Below are 15244 nucleotides of genomic sequence, written 5' to 3'. Positions count from 1 at the left end.
ATATACCCACCTGCGCCAAGCCAATGGTGCACTAATAAACGGCTTGAAATCGCCATGTCGATGCCTTCCATCCCCATTGCCTGCCACCACACCCGAGTCTACCTGCAACGCACAACCCACCACCAAATCGCTCAACATGCCTCGTCAACGCTCTGGGACCGCTCCTCCTCGTCGCCCGCAGGTCCCAGCCGCGAAGCAAGCAACCACTGCCCGTGCGCCCGCTCCTTCGCGCCCTCATTCTACGGCGGCAGCTCCCCCACACGCACCAGCCAGCGCTCATGCGCCTCCCCAGCAACAGGCGCAAGCTCCCACGCCGCAGGGACCCGGTCTGTTTGGGCAAATGGCCAGCACTGCTGCGTAAGTAGATCCTGAGCACCCACCTTTGCGCTACCTGTTTGCCACTACGCGGATACTCTCTGCATCCCAACCCGGCCCAATGCACCAACATGCGTTTTCGTCGCTGACCTTCGCAACAGCGGTGTCGCAGTAGGTTCCTCTATCGGCCACGCTGTCGGAGGCTGGTTCGGAGGCGGTTCATCTGCCCCCGCCGAAGCTTCGCCTCAGAACACCGAGTTCTCTGCCCAGCACCAGCCCGCCGACACCGCATCCGCCCAAATGGCGCAGTCCGGTCCTTGCGCAAACGATGTTCAGACCTTTCGCAAATGTATGGATGAGAACCAAGGTAGTCTGACTATCTGTGGTTGGTACTTGGACCAGCTCAAGGCGTGTCAAGCGGCGGCTGGCCAGTACTAGTGGAACGGACAGGGTGGCAATGTACTGGTACAGCATAGATAGCGAACATGGCATATTTCTCCATCATGGTCAATCTCTAATATAGCATCAAATGGACAACGCAATTACCTTGGTTGATTCAACATACAGTCATCCTCCCCTGCACCGGTCCCCCTCAATATCCCCCTTCATCTCCGGAAACGTGTCAAAGAATCTTTCGTCTACCGACCAATACTTCAGATCCCCGTGGTATCGCTCAAACAGAGGACTGGGGTAGTGGTTTCCACTGCTATCATCGAGGAAGAAAGCGTCTTCAATGGGAAAAGGCCAGTCGAAGCGCAGATAGCGCGAGTAACAGCATGAGAGATCGGTGTTTTGGAAGATCGTGGCATGGTTATTCAAGAGGCGGGAGCGGAGGGTGGGCCAGGCGAAGAAGTCAAGGGCGATGGGGTGGGCCGTGGATGACTGTGAGAAACTGATCGTAGTGTCAGACGGACGGACGGACAGACGAAGGAGTGAACTCGGCTCGCGTGGCATAAGGGAATGCATGCGGGTGGGTAGCTAGGTGAGAAGGTTACCTTGGACGGAGCCAGTCGGGTACTCTGTCTAATTCTTCTTTTCTTGCGTTCAGATAATACTACCGTACGCAGGTTAGCTTCCTGATTTGCATGCTTCATGCATGGTGAGCTGGCGTCGACGTACCTTGAGCAGTTTGAAGCTCTTATACGCCACAGCCAGCCTCTCTACATTGGGTAAATGAACAAACAGCAACTCGTCGACCTGTTTCAGAATAGTAAGCGCTGGACTTTTCTTCCATTCCAACGAGGCTAAGCTGTTCCAACCCTGCTTTATGCCAGCGTATAGAAGTCCTGCTTCTGCGATATCGACCGGCACTAGATTGTGGCACGAAGATGAATACTTGTCAGAATTGCCTGAGTAACGACGATTGTAGGTAAAGACTTTGCCAAAGAGTTCGTTGCTCTTTTTCCAAATAGGGCAAATGGAGGATGAGGCTAGGGGGGTGGGGTTGTCTGGGTTGCCAATGTGGAGGATTGTTGGAGAGGGACAACGCCAGTTTGGGCCGAAAATCTGTAGGTAGTTCTGAGTCAGCCAGGGAAAGAAGACGATGATTAACATACTTCTTCCATCATGGGCGCCCATGTTGCTGTAGCTGATGCATGGGCCCAGTGCTGGCCTCCTCCCTTTTCTTCTGCTGAGCTCTTGTGTACAGGCGGGAGAACGGGCTCCAAGCTAAGTGGTTGATTCGACCCCACAGGCGGCGGAAATAGATCTGGCATTACTGTCATACCATCAAGATCGAGCGAGCGCATTGTTTCAGAAGAACTATGGGTGGTGGGCTGGTCGATGGGCGCCGGCAGAGATGCAGGTGGTCTCGTCACACTGCTAGACGAGACAATGCTTGGCTTAGGCGATTGCTGCCCTAGCATCAAAAGTGAGTCAAGGGTCAGTGCTAGAGATTTATGCGTACCGGCACTCGTCGCAGCGAGAGGAGTGTCCTCATCGTCACCATCATCAGCGAGGTATGGTGGTACGATCGCCGCAGCGGTCTTGCTCGACACCCCAAGGTCCAGCCCCACCACACTCTTGACGCTATCGATGACATCCCTCAACTGCTCATTTTCCGCTCGTAGATTATCAATCTCGGAGAGCAGACTCGACGTAGCCCCGTTACGATCTTGATCGCGAAGTATCTGGATTGTTCGTTCCAATTCCGCGATGTGCGTTTTGGTCTTTTCTCGCAGTGAGCGTTGAGCTTCACGGTCAATAGCTCTTTTCCGTTCGCGACGCTCTTGTTCTCCTAGGCAGGAAGCACGTCGTTTTCGCTTGGCGACGGTTGCAACGGGTGGTTGAGTTAGGGGAGCCGCTGCATCGCTAGCTCGTCGGTTCACCATGGCAAGATATCGGGTATGATGTCAAAGCAGGGTATTCAGTTCTCTATTGAATCGTGCAGTTCAAGTTAGTAGAATGTCAATGTCTTTGAGTCAACAATCTTTCCGGACTAGATACTCCATTATAAACCGCTTTAGTAGCGCCTGCCTCGGGAGTTTCCTTTGACATCATGTCGAGCTAGCGCTACCCGAGCGCTGTCATGCGGGGAGAGGTGGGGTTATGGGGCGCATGTAGGATGCATGCGATGACTACCTCTTCCCACATACCTAGGTACTGTGCTAACTCTACCTGGCTTGGTTCAGCAGCCTCGTAAAATTTGGTGCGAAGCTATTGGCCGAGCACACCGTGTGCTAGGAAAAGCATCACCGAAGCTTGCCAACATATGCACGATGGGTAACATTCACCCACGTAGAATGAAGACTTGTTCAATTACCAGAACGAACAGATAGGTAAGAAAAACTAATTATACCAGAACAGTGCACGGGAGTTGCCTATTCAAGATAGCAAGCTCCATACCTAGGTACTGCAGTCACGTCTACAGCTTGGAAGGTCGCCAATTCGGTCTCCGCTTCTCTGCAAAAGCCTTGAGCCCCTCTAGCGCATTATCCCCCGCGTTCAAGCCATGGTTATACTGCTCAATCGTTAGTTGAGTAGCCCGCTCCACGCTCCCGGTTTCCCAAGCTTCCTTCAGCGCCGCTCGTGTGACGATTGCCGAATCGGGTGAGATGGCCGCGATTTCATTTGCCAGTTTCAACGCCTCTTCCACTACTGTGTCTAGGGATGACGATATGCGATTGACGAGGTTGAGCTCTTTGGCTCGTTGTGCGGTGATGGATCGGCCTGTCAATGCCATCTCGGATGCGATGGGAAAGCCTACGTTGCGGACTAGACGTGGTGGACCTCCTGCGCCGGCGAAGATGCCACGGAGAGCTTCTGGGAGCCCAAAGGTCGCGTGAGGTGCCGCCACCACCATGTCGCTGTGAAGCCGCTGATCAGCAGCCTGTCTCACTCTCAAATTCGTAACGAAGCGCGACGTACCAGCCCAGAACAATCTCGAACCCTCCACCCAGCGCAAACCCATTGACAGCAGCGATAACCGGCTTCTTTCCCATCCTTCTGCTCAGCCCCCCAAACCCACTCACAGGGTGTCGCATCATACCAGGACTTGCTTTCAGCTCCCCGCTCCTTATCTTTCCGAGTTGAATGAGATCTTGCCCGGCGCAAAAGCTCTTCTTGCCTGCTCCTGTGACAATGGCAACGCGGAGGTTGGGCTCGTGGTCGAACCAATCGAATACTTGGCCCATTTCAAGGTGTCCTTCGAACGGTATGGAGTTCATTTGTCTTTCGCGGTTGATTGTAACGAGGAGGACATAGTCGGCTGGATAAGAGAGGACGACGTGGGAGGTGGGAGGTGGCGTTGTTTGGCAGTTGACGGATGTCATGTTGGGCAGGGCCGGGCAGGACGGACGAGACGGTCACTATCTAGGTATGAACCGTTTGTGTGAGGCCACATTTGCGACTGCTTTCGCTAGAAGTATTCAAAGGTATAGACAGCCCAAGTTTCTGAGAGAAGCTACCTAATTGCCGATAGAACGAAGATGGATAAGCCTGCGAGTGCTGGAGCCGAGGTGTCTTCCCCGCACGACGCTAATTCGGTAATGTTTGGCTCGTCTGTCACCAGTGTGCCCATGTCGCTCGGTTCAGTGCCTCGACAATTGTGCCAACAGCTTCAAATCACATTGCGATTGATACCTCTTCTACCATCTCCTCTTTCGCCAGCGGCAGGGTCGTTTTCAAGACGCTGTCAGCATCCACACGTAAGCACGCGCGACGATTGGCCTGTGCAAGGCCGAACAATGGCTTGAACGAGAAAGCCTCTACTCTGGGGCCATGTCGCGGTGTCTCTAGACGTTGGAGAAGTGGCCTAGGCTCGGCAACATGGAGTTCCGGGACCGTTGTACTTCGTAGGCGGCCAGGGCGTAAGAGCTACCAACTGAGAAAGAAGCTCCGTACAGTGGTAGGCCCGTGAGGGAACGACAAATCCGTCACCCTTTTCTACTATGCCCTCATGCCTTCATCCAAGATGGATTCATTGTGCGCTCGATACCGGTTCTCCGTCAGACACGGACATCCGGTGCCCATGGTGAAGCACGAGCCCGATTCTTCGTGCGCTCGGTCTCGGGAATTTATATCCGGTGCCTAGGTTTGCTACTGAAAGTTGTCGCTAATTTGATAGCATAGAGATTGTTATTGCAGGAGGACTAATATTGCGGATACGATATATATTAGGCCGAAAATAACCTAGTAGTTAGAGGATGCTAGTGTATAACAATTAGGTTAGTTGCCTAGTTATTGCTAGCCCTTTTTTAGAACCCCCTGCATGCAGACAGTAGGGTCTAGTTTTATTACCTTGTCTGCAGCAAGATTATCCGCGTTATAGGTAGGCTCTAGGCGTCTAGCAGTCTAAGGCTTGCAGAAGTTAAAGCGTCTAGCATTTAAGGCAGCAAACATTACTACTTAAGTAGCGTAGCGTAGCTGTGCAAGCAACAACAATTAACCTTTATCTTTATTATTCTGCACCCGAGCCTTCTCTACATTATTATTGTATCGTTCTTCCTAGAAACCAACCATGGCTCCAAGTCGTAAAACGAGCAGGAAGCCACGCGCGAAGCAACCCCGTCGGACTGTTGCCTCAACGCGTTCCCCGACAGCTCCCCCTCTTATACGTGTCCAACGTAAATTCGGCGACAAGACAAAGCCATCGCTAAAACGCTATCTCGCCAAGGTTCTGAAGTCCATCCGTTCCTCGATGCCTCCTACGCCTGATGTATGTAGAGGTCCAATCCCTGACATCAGAACCCGACTCGACAAGCTCCGCAAAGACAACGAACCGATCTATCGCGACCTTGCCGCCACATCCTCCGGAGTCAAAGAGGAAGTGGACCCCGACCGAGAGTCTGTCATGCGCCAGTCAAACGTCGAGACGCTCCTGAACCACCTCTCTGCCGGCCGAATTGCCGTTGGTCACCACGGCTGTTGGATACCAACGGAGGCTTCAACGCCCACAGACCCATTCGGGGGGCGACACATATCTGAGCAGATCAGCATCACAGCAGGTGGTATGACCGAGAGGTTCCAATCCAATCGCCTCGTCTTGAAGGTCATTGGATGTGAGCATCTGATGTGGAACAAGGATGTGCAGGGGTCCCACTTGTGTGGGCACAGTTCGTGCGACAATCCCTTGCACATCGTGTGCGAGTTGCGTTGCTTCAACATGCAACGGATATTGTGTCCGGGTAGCTGCCAATCAGACGCTGGCGATTACATTTGCGATCATGGCCCAGAAGGCTTCCAATGCTTCGGGCATTTGAACTGCCCAAGTACCTGCGAAGTCGGCCGGAATATACAGCAGAAATTGTACAAGGTTTTCGACGACGAACAGCGCCGCCTGGCGACGGAAAGAGCGAAGACGGCGAGGAAGAGAGCAGAGAAGCGTATCGCTGAGGAGGCAGAAGAGCAACTCAAAGCCGAGCGCAAAGAGGAGGACGACCGAGTCAAGGCGGCAGCGAAGGCGGCACTGTTTGCAGCCAGGGATGCTCAAAAACAGAAGGACAAGCCAGCCAGGAATGCGCAACAAAAGACGAACAAGCGAACCAAGGTGGCGAAGAAGGGGGCGGACAAGGTAGCCGTGAAGAACAGGTAGACACGATAAGTGGTAACACATGAGCGCCGGTGTGTGATGGAATTTGAGAGAATGACGAGCGCACCTTGATACAATATCGAACTGCATCGATTGATGCAGACGCAATCAGACAGGTAGCCTTAGTTCACGTAGAATCAAGAAAATTGGAGTGTACTTTGGTTGTTGGAATCGAACATTGCTGTGCGTTACATTGAAGCTTTGCACTGTCTCTTATCATGTGTGCGTTCTTCCCCGCACGTCACGACCGTGAGCCTTGGGTGGTGGGCTAAGCAGCTAACCTAATGGGTTACATCAGCACCTAGGTACCGTGGTTGTTAGCAGAGCATGTACGAATGGGGCAGGAGTGAACATTGGATCGTTTTATTATTTGTCGCGTGCTCAACAACTGCCACAGGCTATCACATTAACCTGAAGGCGCTACCACGCTGCTGCTCGGTAAACCATGCAGACCCGGCAGATCTGTTGCACGCTTCATTGGTATGCATGTCGTGACATTTTTACTCAGTCGTACATGCTGCAGTAGAGCTCTGAGGTGACGTGCATAAAGCGGCTAGGATAGAGGCCGGTTCGTCACTTTCGGCCTGGCCCATTTACTTCATACTTCTTCAATTCTCCATGCGCTGATAGAACAGGATGTAGGCCACCTTGTTGTCGCGCACATTCTCGCTGGGCAGTGGCGTCCTCTTGCCCGGTGAGATGGGGGTTGTCGTGCCATTGACAGCACCAGTCCATTTCTTGATGCTATCCTTTTGCTTCTCGGCTCCACTGACTTGGTTCCAGCCTCCTTTGTCCGTCCCTTGCTCATCCAGGTCAATCCGGGCAAAGTAGTTCTTGCTCATCCCCATATCGCTCTGGTGTTGCTCGAGTCCGGCCGCGAGGACCTTGGGATCCTCTTCAGCGCCGCCTTCAGCGACATCCTCGGCGCGGATGCGGCGGATGATGGTATCGTCCATTCGGATCCATTCCTTGCCCTCCTGGCGCCGCAGGTCGACGGTGTAGTGGCCACCACTTGCGTTCTTACCGTGGTGGTACACGACCCCAATGAGGCGATAACGCGGGAAGCATCCTTGGATGTGGTAGCTGCTTCGTTTATGCGGGGGAAAAACCTCTTTCGGCAGCTCCAACTCCAAGGGGTACCCAATCTTCTTCCAAATCTTTTGTGGTCCCTTTTCGTCGTAGTGAAAACGCTTCAGGTGAAGAATGAGGACTGGTGGGAGGGTCTCAATATGTACTTGTTTGGTGGAAGCTTTGGAACCCCGAGCCGCACCGTCCAACGTCTCGAGACGCGTAAGATTCTTGAGAGCATCAGAGATGTTGTTAGTGTTGGGCTCACCGATATCGAGCTGGAGGGGTTGGTACGGCTCAAGTGTGACCGAGGCCTTCTCGCCTGGCCTCTTGTATTCCGACCGCAACTTGCCACCGAAGATCTTGGTGATGGGACTTTCAACATCAATCGCCCCAGAATTTTGTGTAATAGAAGTTTTTTGCTTGTGCCCAACCTCTTCCCATCCACCATCAATGTAGCCTGATCGTGCGGTCCCGGGGGATGCGACGGCGTCTGCGGACTGGCTCTGCTTGCCACTCTTGATGATGTGGACGCACTCGTCGTGCAGTCCAGCAAGCAAGAAGCCCAGAAACTCCTCGGCGTCTTCTTGCTGACCCCTCTTCATATTGTCGAATCGAGGCAGACGCTTTATGACGTCGTATACGTACTCGGGTGTGAGCGGGTCGCCGTACTGCTCGAGCTCGTTGCCTTTTAGCCGAAGACGGAGTTGGTCGACGGTGTCGGCAGAGTCGATGAGTCGGAAGTCGCGCAGGAACATGATCATGGCATCCACGAGAGGAGTTTCGGACTTGAAGCTGTGCGCAGCGCGCTTTGCCACCTGATCAAGGAAGTCGTAAAAGGGAACGCAGAACAGTAGTACTTGGAGAATCTGCAAGACAAGTCAGCGTGGCACAGAGTAGAGTAGCGGGTTAGGTCGCACCGAGTTCATGTAGCACAAGTTGCCCGTGTTTACAAGCCCTCGAGGCTCGATAAAGGAAGCCTTTGTCTCGGCGTCAACTGAGAAAGACGCCAGAACGTGTGCAAGCGTGGTGTTGCTAGGTACTACAGGGCCGTTGGAAACAGCCAAGGTATTGTTGGGAGAGGGAGCTGGCTGCGCGACGGCGGGAGTGTTCTTTGCCCTCAACAGCTCTGCCCAGGATTTTGGTGCTGCCGGCCGAGGCGGAGATGCCTTTGGAGTCTCTTCGGAGTTTGGGCCTGTGTGGGGTGTTGTTGCTGTAGTGTCTCCATTCTGGGTGTGTTCCTGATGAGTGCCGGCGGGCGATTTAACCGACTGTTGCGTCATCGAAGGTGCACTGGGAGCCTGTATTGGTTTGACAGGAACGCGGGGCACGGCTGGGATCGTGGGGTTGCGGGCGTGTTGCTTGACAGTGGCTGAAGGCTGGGCTGGCGATTGTACGGGCAATGGTGTTGCAGCAGACGGCGGGGCAGATTGCGCCAGATCGACTTCCGAAGGCGGGTGTGAGGTGGACGGAGTATCGATATCAGCGTCAGAGGGTGCCGGTATGGTAGAAGCCTGCGAGTCGTCGGGCTCCTCGGACGGGGTCAGCTGGCCGTGGGTGCCTTGGTCGAGGTACGTGGCGTCACGCGAGGGTAGGGCCAGAGCCTGGTCCTCGATGTGAACGGGAGCCCTGCGCCTTCGCCGGCGGGGTGTCGCGCGTGGCGGGAAGACGGAGTCGGGGGCGGACAGCCAGGGCAGAGGCGGGTAGAAAGGCCTGAATGTGACGGACTGGGGCGAGGGCGGCGGGGCGTCGACAGTCGTGGCAGCGGGCGAGTGCGGCGGCGGCGTGGGCATGCGCGGGGGAAGCGTGTGCAGCTGCGAAGAGACGACGACGGGCGAGGCATGGGGTTGCGGCTGGAACGGGCGCGGAGGCATGGCGTACTGGAGCGGCGGCTGCTGGTAAGGGTACCACGGCGGCGGCTGCTGGGCATAGGCGTGGAGCGGGCCGTGGAGCGGGCCATGGTGCGGTGCCTGGTGGTGGTGGTGGTGGTGCTGGTGGTGGTGTTGCTGGTGGTGGTAGGGCGCGGCATAGGGATTGTGGTGGACGGGCGAGTGTGTCTGGGGCGGCATCGCGTGGTGGTAGTACTGCTGCTCGTGCCTTCTGCTGCCAGGCAGGTACGGGCCGGGCATCGTGGGCGCTGGAGGCCGTGTTGCCTCGACCGTGGGCGCTGGCGGGAGCCGTCGCAGCCAGCGTGCGCGGCAACGGGTCGAGGGGAGTGTCTAGTGGGACTGCGGGGTCATGGTATCAGGACGACATGAGCGCAGCACGGGCTGCCCGCGACGGAGACACGTGGGGTGCAGTGTAGAGGTAGAGGTCGGGGCGGATTGCTGTTGGGGTCGGAATCGGTGAGGTTGTAGAAGAAGCCGCGCCAACGTGATCCGAAAGGGCAATCGCAGCCGTCTGTGCGGAGACGCTGTCGTCAGAGCACCATCGCCACTCGGCCTTGCGACGCTCGTCGTCTCCAAGCCACCTCTTGGGGACGCCAACCCTCGCAGCTACATATCACCGCACTCGCATTACTCGCCCTTGTCCTGCTCGTGAACCCTTAGCTGGGCGTCATGTCCAGCAATCCGCCCACCGCCGCCGCCTCGTCCAAGGCCTCCGCTCCCTCGGGGCCCGCTTCACCCGCCCAGACGCAGACGCAGACGCCCTCCGCCAGCACCAGCAGCTTCTCCACGCAGCCGCGGGGTAGTGGCGCGCCCGCGCGGTCATTGCCGACTCCCCGCAACTCGCAGCAGCAGAAGAAACAGCACAAGGCGTCGAAGCGCTTCAGGCAGACGGACGAGGATGCCATTGCCGAGTCTCTCGCCATGCGTCCCTTCCAGAACCGCAAGGGCCAGACGTCCATTACCCACCTCATGAACTTCAGCTTGCCGCCCCGCCCAACCAACCATGCCGCCCATGGCCACGCAAGGAGCTATCGGCGCAACCCGACGTGGGGCCTTGGCTCGGGCTACCACGCCGTAGACAAGGCAAGGTGAGAGTCCCAGCGGGAGCAGCACCGTGTCGACCATTCCGCTAACACCATGCAGATACGTGCACGCCAACTACCGCTTCATCGTAGACCCCCGCGCCGACTACCGCGCCCAGAGTGTCGATGCCGATGTCCACCTCGACTGGAACAACGTCCTGCAGATCCTGGCTTCCGAGCTTTCACAAGACGCCTCGTGTCCCATCTGCCTTGGCACACCCCTAGCCCCCAGGATGGCGAGGTGTGGCCACATCTTCTGTCTCCCATGTCTCATCCGCTACATGCATTCCGAAGACGACGCCAAGCCCCGAGACAAACGGGCGCGTTCGAGCAAATGCCCGCTGTGCTTCGACACCATATACGCCTCTGAAACGAGGCCAGTGCGCTGGTACACAGGCCAGGAGGGCGAGCCTCCCCGCGAGGGAGGCGATGTAGTTCTCCGCTTGGCTGTCAGATCCGCGGGAAGCACCTTGGCTATGCCCCGCGATGGCGCCTACGCTATGACCAAAGACGAAGATATCCCCTGGTATCATGCCGCCGAGGTGACCGACTATGCCCGCATAATGCGCGGCGGTGAGGACTACATGCTGGACCAACATGATCAAGAGATTGTGAAGCTGGAGCACCAAGGCAAAGAGGATGAAGTCATGTTTGCCGAAGACAGCATGGAATGGACCAACAAGGCGGTACGGAATATCCGAGAGGCCAAGGAGAAGCTTAGAGGAATCGGAAACCCCCCAGACGAGGCCTGCAAGCCCGCGGAACCCAAGATGAAGAGAGCGCCCATGGTATTCAACGAGACGACGGCGCCAGACATGAACACTGTACAGGACCATTCCCAGGTCGGGACCGCTTATGGCAAGGACAGGGCCATGTCTGTCTCTTCGCACTCTTCAGCAGCAAGCCACGGCATGTCTCTGACGCTTGCAGAGCTTCGCAATCGACAGCACCACGAGCACCACCAGACGCCCGCCGAATATTTCTTCTACCAAGCACTATTGCATTACTACTTATCTCCGTTAGATATCCGCATTTTGAAAGCGGCTTTCGGAAATTTCGCCTCGTTCCCCTCAACGATCCTTCCCCGTGTCGAGCACGTATCTACGGGACACGTAGTCGATGACGAATTGCGCAAGCGCACAAAATACCTGGCGCATCTACCATACGGCTGTGAAGTTGGTTTCCTTGAATGTGATTGGACCGATACAGTCGCCCCAGAAGTGCTGGAACGCTTCCGACCCGATATTGAGAAAAGGCGAAAGAGGCATGTTGAGAAGGAGAGTAAAGAGGAGAAGGCACGACAGCGCGCGGAAAAGGCCGAGTACGCCGAGTTTGCATCTGCGCGCAGAAGACGTCCAAGCATGACGGAGAGATTCTCCGCCGACGATTTCCAGCCTCTAGCATCAGGCAGCATGCCGGACGCGCAGCCCGTCATGGATGGAGACAACTCTTCGACGTCGCCACCCTGGCCACGGCGGCGTGGCGATGGCTTCGCTCCGTTGGCTTCTCCTTCGTCAAGCCCGTCAGCGCCACGGACCGTATGGGGTACGGCGATAGTGGCAGGCACGTCTCCAGTGTTTGGGCCCCAGGATCATCATGACGGCGATGATGGGTGGCTGCAGGGCTGGGAGAAGGATTTGCTTGCCGAGGAGGACATGCTTGCCCGAGCGCAAGCCATGTCTTTAGAAGGAGGCGAGGAAGGCGCGAAGAAGCCGGCCGGCGGAAAGAAGAAGAAGGGCAAAAAGATCACGTTGATGAGTACGAATGTGCGGAGGGGAGCGTAGTTAGTATCGTTAGCATCACCGAGTCGCTTGGCGCGAAAGGGAGCAATGAAGATGTCAAGATAGGCTCAAGACTAGGCCGCCACTCATCGTCAGCCATGCAAGTGCTGTGCCCACCGCCTCGCGTCGCCTGCCCTAGGTCAAACAAGCGCCGCACCCAGCTGTGCCACCCATCTGAATCGGCGGTCTCGAGTCGCCCGTCTGCGCGACGCTCCCGGCGTGTCCACGGCCCCGCGCTTGACTACCAGGCCCGGGTCCAGCACGACCGCGACCATGCATGCCGCCCTGGTAGCTGCCTCGTGCCGGTGCCGTGACGGGAGGGCGATGCGTCGAGTTGTCGATGCCTGGTGCGCGGTAGGGGGAGCCTCGTGCGGCGGCCCACGTATCGAGGGAGAAGAGCGTAGTGAGGTAGAGGGCGAGGAAGGCCAAGAGCGTGCCGGTGGGCGTCGCAGGCGACGCCGTGGGCCTGGACGGGGTTGTCAGTTTTGTGTGCGAGCAAGGAAGGGGGCGGTGGCTAGGCATACCTGTGCGCGTCCATATTGTGAGGCGCTTGTACCACTGTCATGGTGGGAAAGAGATATGGAAGTTCAGTTGCGCCGCCGAGTGCCGCAAGCCGCAGGCCGCAAGCCCGCGGTGCGACAGGGGTGGGCGCGCCAAGACAGGCCGAAAAGTTGCGACCTTCAAGTAGCAACATGCTACCTACCGACCGATTCACATTTTCCCGCGACCGCACCCGCTACCCGAGAGCACGTTGCGCCATCTTTGTCCACGACATCGTGACTTCGAAGGGCTCCAGCTCAAGTCCAAGACTGACCATGGCCGTGCATCAGCCTCCACATGACAACGTCAGTCCTGCCAAGAAACGCAAACGCGACACCCAAGAGCAACAAATAGACGACGTTGATACTTCTAAACCTACCGCTCTTTTCGCACCAACCAAAGGTCGCGACTGGACCGTCACCATCGCTTTGCCCGGAAGCTGGACTCTCAATGCCAAGAAGCCCGATCACAAGACTATCCAAGTCGGACGAATCGCACGCGCAGCCGCCATCTACTGTGTCGATGAAATCGTCGTATTCGATGAAGATCCGACCAATGTCGATCCCAGAGTCGTTGATCCAAAATACATCCGCAGAGGACGGTCCAAGCAACAAGTCCTCGACTCTATCCTGGAGCACGATGAGGCATGGCAGAGCCCAGACCAGTTCCTTTGCCATTTATTGTCTTATGCCGAATGCCCACCTCATCTACGATACGACGCCGAGGATCCCCGATTGAGCATCTTCAAGGAACATCAGAATCTCAAATGGGTTGGTAATCTCCCAAGTATGGATATGCCGCACCATCTTCGAAGCCACGAGTGGTGTCGGTACCGCGAGGGTGTCTTTGTCGGCCCAGCCCATTTGCCCGCATCATTGATACCCAAGAACAACAGCTCAGGGACATCTCTGTCTCATGACTCAGAGTATGCATACGTCAAATGCGGTCTGCCGCATCCCATCCGCGTCCCTGTCCCCAAAGAAGCCCCTCCTGAGCAAGGCATGCGCACAACCGTTCGCTTCACCAACGCCGATGCACCTCCCAACTGGCCCCACCTATCTCAGCAGGAATGTAATCTACTAAATGCTACGGCATGCGCGGCCAGTCTTCCACGTGAGGAAGGCGGCTACTACTGGGGTTACACGGTCCGACGCGCTCCATCACTCAGCGCCGTCTTCTCCGATTGCGAATACCCAGATGGCTATGACATGTCTATAGGAACATCGGAACGCGGCCAGTCCGTCTATTCACTATTTACTGACACTAGCAATGAGTCTGCTACGTTTGCAGCCAAAGCCAAAGCTCACAAACCCTTTAAACACCTCCTTATTGTGTTCGGAGGCCAGGCCGGCATAGAACCGGCTATTGCCAACGACCCGGTTCTCGCGGCAAGAGGATTGGGCAAATCGATGGCTAGCGAGCTTTTTGATGCTTGGGTTAATTTGGTTCCGGGACAGGGCAGCAGGACAATTAGAACAGAGGAGGCTGTTGTCATCGGCCTTGCGGCGCTGAAGCCTTGGATGGACAGAACGATGCAGGTATAGAGGCATGATCAACCAGGCTCTCGGCCTAGTGCTGGGTGTTTGACATGCGATTGCCTCATGCTCGATGGGTCTCACAACAAACGCTCTCCTCTACAAAACAGCACTTGAACATTATTAGCTGTACTGGATCTATGAAGCCGTCTTGATCCTCCATGCATCCTCGATTCCGACACGCAGTCAAGTCAGTATGTGCTGTCCAGCCTCATAGTGTACCCTCGCCCAAGCATCTCTTGAGAGGAAACTCGTCGCCTGTACAAAGACTGATAACACCATCAACCCATTCCATATTGTCAAACTGCTTTGACTCGAACGAGTCAGCCTGGTAGTCGGATAGCTCTCCATAACCACCGATGGTACCCGTCCAGACACTTCCACTCGCACGGTTGGTCCAAGGGTTACTGACAAAAGCGCCATACTTGTCCTTGGGGACCTCGGCGGTGAAGGTTTGCGTCTGAGTCGTTTGCCACGTCTGGCTGTAGTCGATTGACATGGAGACTTGGAGGAAGTCCTTGACTAGTGTCAAAGTGCTGCTCGCCCCAACCGAAATGCTGTTACTAATGGAGAAACCCGAGGCGACGGAGATAGTAGTCGGTGCGCCCTTGGTGACTTGGCTCATTTGAACATCCCAGCCCAAGAAACGAGAGTTGGGGTTTGGAATGATAATGCTGGTGTCGCGTTTCAAGTGCTGCTTGTCTGGTGTTTTGGTCTCGTTGCCGGAGAAGTGAATCTCAGCAAGGTAGGCAGGCTTCGGAGGTACAGCACTGGCCTTGCGTGCAGCTTCCAGCTCTTCAAAGGCAGATCGTTTCATAACGGTGAAGTGGCCTTTGCCGTGGAGGATAACGTCATCCAGTCCGATTTTGACGGGTGCGGGAGCAGCCGCGACGAGAGCGGCGCCAAAAATGAGGGTGATGAAGGAAGTGGAGTGCATTATAGCGAGTACATATATGAGGTGAAACGAATGTGTAGAACTTTACGAAAAGAGTGACAGGGCAGGTAA

At 55.9% G+C, this 15244-nt stretch overlaps 8 protein-coding genes across 8 annotated transcripts; 4 read left to right on the top strand and 4 right to left on the bottom strand.

Moving 5' to 3' along the window:
• Nucleotides 1-136: 136 nt before the first annotated feature.
• On the top strand, nucleotides 137-753 carry J4E85_001104 (uncharacterized protein; the record flags this gene model as incomplete). The annotated part of the gene is made up of 2 exons (XM_051465392.1): nucleotides 137-357; nucleotides 477-753. 2 exons carry the CDS (start codon nucleotides 137-139, stop codon nucleotides 751-753), a joined length of 498 nt encoding a protein of 165 aa, XP_051329949.1.
• A 2425-nt stretch (nucleotides 754-3178) lies between these two features.
• On the bottom strand, nucleotides 3179-4085 carry J4E85_001103 (uncharacterized protein; the record flags this gene model as incomplete). Its single annotated transcript, XM_051465391.1, has 2 exons — nucleotides 3179-3620; nucleotides 3682-4085. The coding sequence occupies 2 exons, from the start codon at nucleotides 4083-4085 to the stop codon at nucleotides 3179-3181; spliced, it is 846 nt and encodes a 281-aa protein (XP_051329948.1).
• Nucleotides 4086-5272: 1187 nt separating this feature from the next.
• On the top strand, nucleotides 5273-6346 carry J4E85_001102 (uncharacterized protein; the record flags this gene model as incomplete). Its single annotated transcript, XM_051465390.1, has 1 exon — nucleotides 5273-6346. One exon carries the CDS (start codon nucleotides 5273-5275, stop codon nucleotides 6344-6346), a length of 1074 nt encoding a protein of 357 aa, XP_051329947.1.
• Nucleotides 6347-6951: 605 nt separating this feature from the next.
• On the bottom strand, nucleotides 6952-9540 carry J4E85_001101 (uncharacterized protein; the record flags this gene model as incomplete). The annotated part of the gene is made up of 2 exons (XM_051465389.1): nucleotides 6952-8280; nucleotides 8332-9540. 2 exons carry the CDS (start codon nucleotides 9538-9540, stop codon nucleotides 6952-6954), a joined length of 2538 nt encoding a protein of 845 aa, XP_051329946.1.
• A 429-nt stretch (nucleotides 9541-9969) lies between these two features.
• J4E85_001100 (uncharacterized protein) lies at nucleotides 9970-12166 on the top strand (the record flags this gene model as incomplete). The annotated part of the gene is made up of 2 exons (XM_051465388.1): nucleotides 9970-10388; nucleotides 10444-12166. The coding sequence occupies 2 exons, from the start codon at nucleotides 9970-9972 to the stop codon at nucleotides 12164-12166; spliced, it is 2142 nt and encodes a 713-aa protein (XP_051329945.1).
• A 132-nt stretch (nucleotides 12167-12298) lies between these two features.
• J4E85_001099 (uncharacterized protein) lies at nucleotides 12299-12728 on the bottom strand (the record flags this gene model as incomplete). Its single annotated transcript, XM_051465387.1, has 2 exons — nucleotides 12299-12629; nucleotides 12688-12728. The coding sequence occupies 2 exons, from the start codon at nucleotides 12726-12728 to the stop codon at nucleotides 12299-12301; spliced, it is 372 nt and encodes a 123-aa protein (XP_051329944.1).
• Nucleotides 12729-12855: 127 nt separating this feature from the next.
• J4E85_001098 (uncharacterized protein) lies at nucleotides 12856-14247 on the top strand (the record flags this gene model as incomplete). The annotated part of the gene is made up of 1 exon (XM_051465386.1): nucleotides 12856-14247. The coding sequence occupies one exon, from the start codon at nucleotides 12856-12858 to the stop codon at nucleotides 14245-14247; it is 1392 nt and encodes a 463-aa protein (XP_051329943.1).
• Nucleotides 14248-14449: 202 nt separating this feature from the next.
• On the bottom strand, nucleotides 14450-15175 carry J4E85_001097 (uncharacterized protein; the record flags this gene model as incomplete). The annotated part of the gene is made up of 1 exon (XM_051465385.1): nucleotides 14450-15175. One exon carries the CDS (start codon nucleotides 15173-15175, stop codon nucleotides 14450-14452), a length of 726 nt encoding a protein of 241 aa, XP_051329942.1.
• Nucleotides 15176-15244: the final 69 nt, after the last annotated feature.

This window comes from Alternaria conjuncta (assembly GCF_024043145.1).
Source record: "Alternaria conjuncta strain BMP 0040 chromosome Unknown scaffold_2, whole genome shotgun sequence".
NCBI classification, from domain to species: domain Eukaryota; kingdom Fungi; phylum Ascomycota; class Dothideomycetes; order Pleosporales; family Pleosporaceae; genus Alternaria; species Alternaria conjuncta.
The sequence above is the reverse complement of the archived record's forward strand: the minus strand, read 5'-3'. Positions and strand labels throughout refer to the sequence as shown.